General features: G+C 55.3%; 1 protein-coding gene across 1 annotated transcript in view; it reads left to right on the top strand.

Annotated features, from left to right (window-relative positions):
* The window catches only part of PCBP3 (poly(rC) binding protein 3), a 31,755-nt gene that overhangs the window by 16,413 nt on the left and 7,053 nt on the right, over positions 1 to 8,289 (top strand). The window contains exons 4-5 of the mRNA XM_017888655.1: positions 3,200 to 3,278; positions 3,994 to 4,053. Coding sequence (XP_017744144.1) covers positions 3,200 to 3,278; positions 3,994 to 4,053 — 139 coding nt within the window. The remainder of the gene's footprint in view (positions 1 to 3,199; positions 3,279 to 3,993; positions 4,054 to 8,289) is intronic.

Below are 8,289 nucleotides of genomic sequence, written 5' to 3'. Positions count from 1 at the left end.
CTTTATTCCGTCTTCCAGAGCCCTGGCATGTGCCCAGTTCCAACATTAGCTGTTTCAGGGCAGAGGGAAGGAGTTGGAGACAAGCAGTCCTCCGCAGTTTGCACTGGTTACAGCAGCCAGAGGCTGCGGTAAGAGTGTTGAGCCCAGGATGCAGAGCCTGGCTTCGAGTCCCAGCCCTGCTGGCAGTAACCATGGGCCACACACCTCTCAGCCTCAGCTTTCTAGTCTTAGAACGGGGGTAACACCTGTCCCACGTCCCTTCATAGGGTGGACACGAGGCCCTGATCACCTAGTGCTTTTGGCAGATTCCAGAGGTCTGAAGCCGCGACCCTCAGCCTGGGCTGCTTCCTGGAGTCCCCTAGAGACTTTAGAAGTCCTGATTCTGGGCCTCGCTCCCCAGAGATGCTGAGCTACCTGCTCTACACTGGGGCCTGGCTTCAGAATTTTTAATTTTTAACTTTCTTTTTTTCCCTCCCTCCCCTCCTCCTTCCCTCCCTCCCCTCCCTCCCCCCCCCCCCCCTCTCCCTCCCTCCCTCTCCCCCTACTTCCTCCCCTCCTGCCCTCCTCTCCCTGCCTCCCTTCCTGTCGCCTGCCTACCTGACTTTCTTCCCCTTTCCTCTCAGTGATTTGGAGGTACTGGTGAGAACCAAAGGTCTCATTTTTTTACAGGGCAGAATCTTCTCAAAAAGTGGAAGGCCCCTTGGCACTTAGTCCTGTTCTCTCCTTTAAAAAATGTGGAAATTGAGTCCAAAGGAGGTGCAGTGGCTTGACTGATCCTGGGCAGAGCTAGGGTGAGCACCTGCCCATCCTCTCCACAGATGCTCCCCAAGCACCGCCCTGTTCTAGTCCAGACCTCCCTAGGACGTCCCCTACATTTGTAGGTGGGGAGGAGAGAGATTTATTTGCTAGTGTGGTCATTTCTTCGTAAAAAGCCAAAAACCTATTGAGAGACTTTTTGTCATCCACAGCCACAGTTGCTGCTCACTCACATCCATTCCCTCACTTTATAGTTCAAGGAACTGAGGCCTGGAGACACCAGGCCTTCTATCGCCACAGCAACCGGCTGGGCCATCTTGGAGCTGACTCTAACCCCTGTAGAGCCCAGGGCGTGCCCCTCCCCTGTACCCCATTCCCTGGCCGCAGGGCAGCTCCTGAGCCCCACTGGGAGTCAGGGGTTTGCGGATCCCACCTGTGCCATTCAGCATCTGATAACTGGATGAATTCGCCAGGAGTGTCTCACCCCACCATGGGCGATCTTGCCTGCAGTCCTCCTACCCGGCCTGGGACACCTGCAGTCTTTCCTGACGTGCCCTGTCTAGGTGGGGCGCCTTCACTAGGACCCCAGATATGCCTGCTTCCTCCTGCTGTCTCCGCAGGGCCTCACGTCTTTCCAGGAGGTAGACTGTCCCGGTGTAAGTGCTCACCAGATGTGTCTGCAATGGCAGGTGCTCAGGGAGCGAAGTCAGGCTGTGGTGACAAACACCCTACAATCTCATGGCTCTCCACTGAACACAGAGGTGTGCCAGAGGCCACGGGCTTGCCATGGGGACCAGACCCTATCCTGTGGGAGCAAGAAGAGGCCAGATGGGCCGCAGCACGCCAGATGGCCACCTCCTGCCAGGCCTGCCCTGCCCCCCAGCCCAGCACCTGGCTGCAAGGCCAGGTGTTGGGGGTGGGGGCGGGGCTGGGGAGCAGCCCCCCATCCTCCCAGGTTACTAGGTACTGAGGAAGGGGACTTTACCTTGACTCTGGGTGAACTCTTAGGGGAGGGCTCCCTGCTCCTGGGAGGCCAAGTGCACACCCACCCAGTAGTGCGCAGCTGGGAAGGTGCTGGGACCACAGTCGTTGCCTTCCTGACTGCTCCCTGGTGTCAGGGAACCCAGGTTCCAGGGGTGGCCAGGGCAAGCATGGGGGTCTGGTCAGGTGCTCAGCAGCCGGCCTTCTCACATGGGGACAGCAGCTCTGCTCCGAGTGCCCACACCCCCAAGCATTGGTGGCCTCTGTGGCAGCTTCTGCCACCCACACCCTGTGCAGTGAGGAAGCTGGGCTGCCTGCCTGGCTGTGGGTCGCAGGAGTCCACACACAGCCACACTGGGATGCGTTTGGGTTGAATGTTCTGAAGGGAAAAAGCTGGGGAGGTGGTACCCTCCCTGAATGTGCCGCCTCCCCTGCCTGCCGGGCAGTACTACAGAGGAGCTTTGCCCGGTGCCCACTTGAGCCCCAGGACACCCTCTGCAGCACCCATCCTTGACAGCGCCACTGGAGGCCTGCGGCTCCTGGGAGAGCCAGGCCTGAGGAGCCCCATGCCCTCTGCTGAGCAGCCCTTGGCTCTCCAAAGGGTGGAAGAATTTTGAGTCTCACCTTGTCACGTTTACCGTTATCTTCTGCTATTTTAGTTTTATTTAAGAAATGAGGCTCAGGTAAAATAACTTTAAAATGGCATCAAAGCCCCTTGAAAAGTCTTGTGGCCCGAGGATGGGAGGAGAAGGGCTGGGGGCAGCCTGCAGGGGCCAGTGGCACAGGCGGCTCCCAGCTGAGGGCCCTAGGTGTCCCTCATACCCTCCACAGAACCTTCCAGTGCTAGTGTTCTGTAATCCCAGGAAGGCGAGACACTCTTGGAGGTGACTAAAAGGCAGGTGTGTGGCCCTTTGGGTGTTCCCCCCACCTCAGGTCACCTCATGAGTAAAGCAAGGCCCTGCAGGGGAGGGGAGTGGGCCAGGCCTAGCACAGGGTGAGACCGGGGTGAGGTTTGCAAACTCGTGCCTCTCGGACCCCCCAGGGGCTAGTCTGACTTTAGTGACTAGTGACTTGGCCTTGAATCGCCTAGAAGCACAGCTGGGTTTCCTCTGTGGCTCCTGGACTCCCCCAGACACTCCGTGGCCCACTGGCCCAGCCTCCTGTCCATACCAGCCAGTGAGAGGGAGGCTGGGCCAGTCCAGGCTGGAGCTGCCAGGAAGCCAGGGAGAGAAGACAGCGACTTCCAGTGCTGCTGTCTGTACGCCGGGCATTGGCCTGCTCATAGCCTGGGCTCCATTGGCTTCCCCCAGGCCAAGTCCTTGCGTTCTCTTGCGTCTGCCATGTGTCCGCATGGCCCTCTTTCTATCTATCTGTGCAAAGTTCTGTTACTGCCGTTTTAATTTGGTGTGACTTGTACTCGATGACAATAACCTTCTTAGCTCTCATGTCCCTCCTACCCCAGCAGTTGACCAAGCTCCACCAGTTGGCCATGCAGCAAACCCCCTTTCCTCCCCTCGGACAGACCAACCCCGCTTTCCCCGGTACGTACCCAGCCCTTTTCTCACCTCCTTCTCTTCCCACCTGGGGACTTTCTCTTTCTGAGCTGTGTTATTCGGTGCAGCGTGTAGAACAGGTGCAGTTGGAGTTGTGAGTGCCGGTGGTGCAGGGTTCACATGCAGCAGGCTTGCCAGGACCGGGACTGGGGACAGGGCAGGGGCGGGGTGTGGGTCTCGCTCCCACTGTGGGGAGCTAGTTCACCTTACAGCTGGCCTTGCCATAGCCTTGCTTGTGAAGAGATGTCTGCCCACCGAGGGTCTGCACTTGCTGGGCAGTGCCCTGTGCTGCCCACAGTCTGTCCTGGGTGGCCCTTCCTGCTGAGCGTACCCATTGGGCCGCCCTGGAGACTTCTCTCCAGGAGCGAGCGCATAGCAGGCGTGGATGCTATTCTGCAGGAAGCCACTGTGTATCCCAAGGTGGCACCCAGCCCTGCCCCAGGAGAGCAGTGGCCCGAGTCAGCCCCAGCCCAGTCGCTGTCATGAGGCCATCAAGGGTGGCCATGCGTGGCAAGCCCATCCTGCCCCTGGCGTGCCTGGCAGTTGGGTGTCCCTCCCCACAGAGGCAGTGCCATGCCTGTGGCCGTGGCCGGAGACAGCGCCGGTGCGTGCGCCAGTCATATTTTGAGCTTCCCTAGTTGAAGGGACACTGCTTATCTCCTTGAGGGCAAAACATTAAACCTGTCTCTTCTTTGCTCTCCAGGAGAAAAGCTGCCTTTACACTCCTCCGAAGAAGCTCAAAATCTGATGGGCCAGTCATCAGGTAACACAAAGCCACACGGACAGGAGAGCAGGCCAGGGCGGCAGAGCAGAGCCCCCGCGGGAGGAGGTGTGGGGGCCCTACAGCTGCAGCAGTTTACATCTTCCATGGGAGGCTGTGGACCAGCCTCAGGCACTGCCAAGGGCATGGGTGGTGCCATGCTGCCACTGTGGCTGGATGGTGGGGCCTGAGGTGCTCAGAGCAAAGCACCCCAGCAATGGGAGTCAGCCGTGGGAGCAGGAAATGGAGTTGTCCCATGGTGTGCTTTGGAAGTGGGTTTTTTAGGACTATGAGCAAACCCTTAAGGAGGACGATCAGGCTGTGCTGGATTTGCCTGCACCCCTCCCGACTCGCATTAAAATGTTCATTCCTCGGATACTGTGGGGTAGCACATAGATTTGTAGATTCAGTGACCAAGGCCATGAAACAGACACAGTTGTTTGCCTGGGGCTTAGCGGGTTCCTAGGTGCCCATGAGGAAGATGCCACACACACGCAACACCTCATGGCTCCATGTGCATGTGGCCGGTGCCACAGTGGCTTCCTGGTGGCCAGCTAGGCGTCCTGTGATGACCCTCCCCTCACCAAGGCCCTGGGGACTGCAGTGCACACACATGCCAGCCACAGCAGGGTTAAACTGAGTGGGCAGCAATGGGAGGTGTTTGTGGCCTCTTTGAATGCTGAGGCCAGGAGACTTCCAGCATGGGCTTGGGCGGCAGGTTGGGCGGCCTCCTTTACCCTGGTATCTGGAATGTCGTCATCTTCATAAGAAACAGAATCACCTGGGCCATGCCGTCCTGAGATGAATGAACACATCGGCCATGCCGCCTGCAGATGAATGAACCCAACGGTCATTCTGCCTAAAATGGATGACCTGCAGCCATTGCTGTCCGAGAATGGGATTGACACCTGGGCCTTCCGTCCTGAGATGGATGACAATCGGCCATGCCGTCCTGAGATGAATTGAACCCAAACGGTCATTGCTGTCCCTGAGATGAGAATGAACCCATTTGGCCTGCCGTCCTGAGAGAATTTGAACACCCTGGGCCTTGCCGTCTGAGATGAATGAACACCTGGGTTCTTTGCCGTCTGAGCATGGATGAACACATTCGGCCCTGGCTGTCCTGAGATGGATGAACACTGGGCCTTGGCCGTCCTGAGATGGATGAACACCTGGGCATGCCGTCCTGAGATGAATGACACATCGGCCATGCCATTCCTTTGAGATGAATGAAACACATCGGCCATGCTTGTCCCGAGATGGATTGAAACACCTGGGCCTTTGCCGTCCTGAGAGGATGACACATCAGCCATTGCTGTCCCGAGATGGATGACACCGTCCATTGCCGTCTGAGATGAATTACACATTAAGCCATGCCATCCTGGATGAATGAACCAAACATTAAGCCTTGCCATCCTTGAGATGAATGAACCATCGGCCTGCCGTCCTGAGATAAAACGAACACCCTGTGCCTTGCCGTCCTGAGATGAATGCACACATTGGCCATTGCCATCTTGAGGAGAATGAAACCATCGGCCATGCTGTCTTTGAGATGAATTGAATTACATCGTCATGCTGTCCTGAGATGGATGAACCCTGGGCCATGCCGCTGGATGGAATTGGAACACATCAGCCAATGCCGTCCTGAGCTGGGGACAAACCTGGTCCGCCGTCCTGACGATGAAATGAACACGCTGCCATACTGTCCTGAGATGAATGAACACATCGTCCATTGCCATCCGAGTGAATACACATCGGCCATTGCCATCACGAGATGAATGAACACATCGGGCATGCTCCTGAGATGAATGACCACAATCGGCCATTTGCCATCCTGGATTGAAATGAACACATCGGCCATGCTGTCTTGGATGGATGAGACATCGGCCATGGCCGTCCGAGGATGGATAACACATCGCGCCATGCTGTCCTGAGATGGATTGAACACAATCAGCCCTGCTGTCCTGAGAGAATGAAAACACATCGGGGCCTGCTTTCCTTTAGTGATCGAATGAACACACCGGCCATTGCTGCCGGATGGATGAACACCTGGGCCAGCTCATCTTGAGATGAATGAACACATTAGCCATGCCATCCTGAGAGATGAAACACAATCGGCCATGCTGTCCGAGATGAAATGAAACCACTGGGCCATGCTGTCCGAGATGAATGAACCATTCAGCCAGCCTGTCCGAAGATGGATGAACACAGCTTTGCCATGCCATTCCTGAGATGAATGAACCACATCGGCCATCCGTCCTGAGGATGATGAACAACTCGGCATGCTTGTCCTGAGATGTGAATAACATTTCGGCCATGCTTGTCCCGAGGGAGAACACATCGTCCAATGCTGTCCTGAGATGGATGAACCCGGGCCATGCCGCCTTGGATTGGATGAACCTCGCAATGCCGCCTGGATTGATGGCACTGGCCATGCACGTCCTGAGATGAATGAACACAGCTGCCCAATACTGGTCCTGAGATGAAATAAAACATCGCGCCATGCCATCCTGAAGATGAATGAACACTTGGCCATGCTGTCTTGAGATGGGATGAACAGACACGGCCATGCTGTCTTGAGATGGATGAAGAACTGGCCATTGCCGTCCTGCGATGAATGAATACATCGGCCATGCTGTCCTGAGATGGATGAACACTTCGGCCATGCCATCCTGAGATGATGAACCACCTTGGGCCTTGCCTACTGAGATGGATGAACACATCAGTCATGCTGGTCTGAAGGATGGAATGGACAAACCTAGGTCCATTGCCGTCCTGAGATGAATGAACACAGCTTGCCATGCCATTCCTGAGCATGAATTGAAACACACTTGGCCATTCTTGTCTTGGAGATTGAATGAACACATCGGCCATTGCTGTCCTGGATGGATTGAAACACATCGGCCATGCCATCCTGCGATGGAATGAACACTGGGCCTGCCGTCCTGAGATGAATGAACACTGGCCATGCCTCTTGAGATGAATGACACATCGGCCATGCCTGTCCCTTGAAGATGAATTGAACACATCGGCCATGCTGTCCGAGGATGGATGAACCACCTGGGCCCATTTGCCTCTTGAGTTGAATGAACAACTTAGCCATGCATCCTGAGATGAATGAACACCTGGGCCATGCTGTCCTGAGATGGATGGACACCTGGGCCTTGCCGTCCTGAGATGAATGAATACATCAGCCATGCTGTCTTGAGATGGATGAAACACATTGGCCGTGCTGTCCTGAGATGAATGAACACCTGGGCCATGCTGCCCTTAGATGGATGAACACCTGGGCCATACTGTGGATGAACACATTGGCCGTGCTCTCTTGAGATGAATGAACACATTGGCCACGCTGTCCTGAGATGAATGTCCTGGTTATGCAGACATTTCTTTATATTATTTGCTTAACTTTAGTGCCCTCCTAGGAAGATTTCCCATACTTTCCTCCTTTCAATCAAAATATCCCAAGTTCAACAGGTCTGGCTCACTCCTCTCTGTTCATCTAAGATCTACTTTGTTCGGGAATTCCTGTCTAGGACTCAGGCAGGACCAAGGAAATCTTTTAAGTGACATTTTAAATATCACTGTTTATGGAATGTGTGTAGGTAGTTGAATAACCAAATAAGTGTTGTTTTGAAAGTATCTTTATTAAAAGAATATAAAGAACAGAAACTCTAGGCTTATATATGCAAAAGAAAAATAATGGAGAATTAGAGATGAATTGGTTCATTCAGCACCAACTGATCCCCTCCTGTGCTGGACGGCCCCACAGGACTGCATCTGCCCTGTGGGGTCTCTCCCTGCCAGGGAGACTGGCTGGTCACAGTGAGAGGATCCTCTGGTTGGGGGTGTCAGTACCATAAGACAAGATGAGAGGTGGCATTGTAGACAGACTGCCCCACCCAGGGCCCAGGGAGGGTGTGGCTGGCAGGGACGGGGGGCAGGGCAGAGGTGGTGGGAAAGAACAGGAGCTGTGTGGCTTTAACATGGAGTTGGGGGGCACAGGAGGTGCTGTGAAGAAGTAGGAGCTCATTGGGAGTCTACAGCCATTGGACGTGCATTTTGGGGAGCCCTCTGGTCTGTCTGGAACCTAGACTAAGGGGCACAGCAGAGGCAGGAACCAGCAACAGGGGAGCATGTGGGTGGGAGGAGGGCTCCCCAGTCTGGGGTATTCTGAAGGTACATCAGCCGGGCCTGTGATGGTTAGGAGGAGTGGATCCTGCAGTTTCCAGGGCCCAG

Source organism: Rhinopithecus bieti, unplaced genomic scaffold (genome assembly GCF_001698545.2).
Source record: "Rhinopithecus bieti isolate Rb0 unplaced genomic scaffold, ASM169854v2 scaffold_18153, whole genome shotgun sequence".
Lineage (NCBI taxonomy): Eukaryota > Metazoa > Chordata > Mammalia > Primates > Cercopithecidae > Rhinopithecus > Rhinopithecus bieti.
The sequence above is the reverse complement of the archived record's forward strand: the minus strand, read 5'-3'. Positions and strand labels throughout refer to the sequence as shown.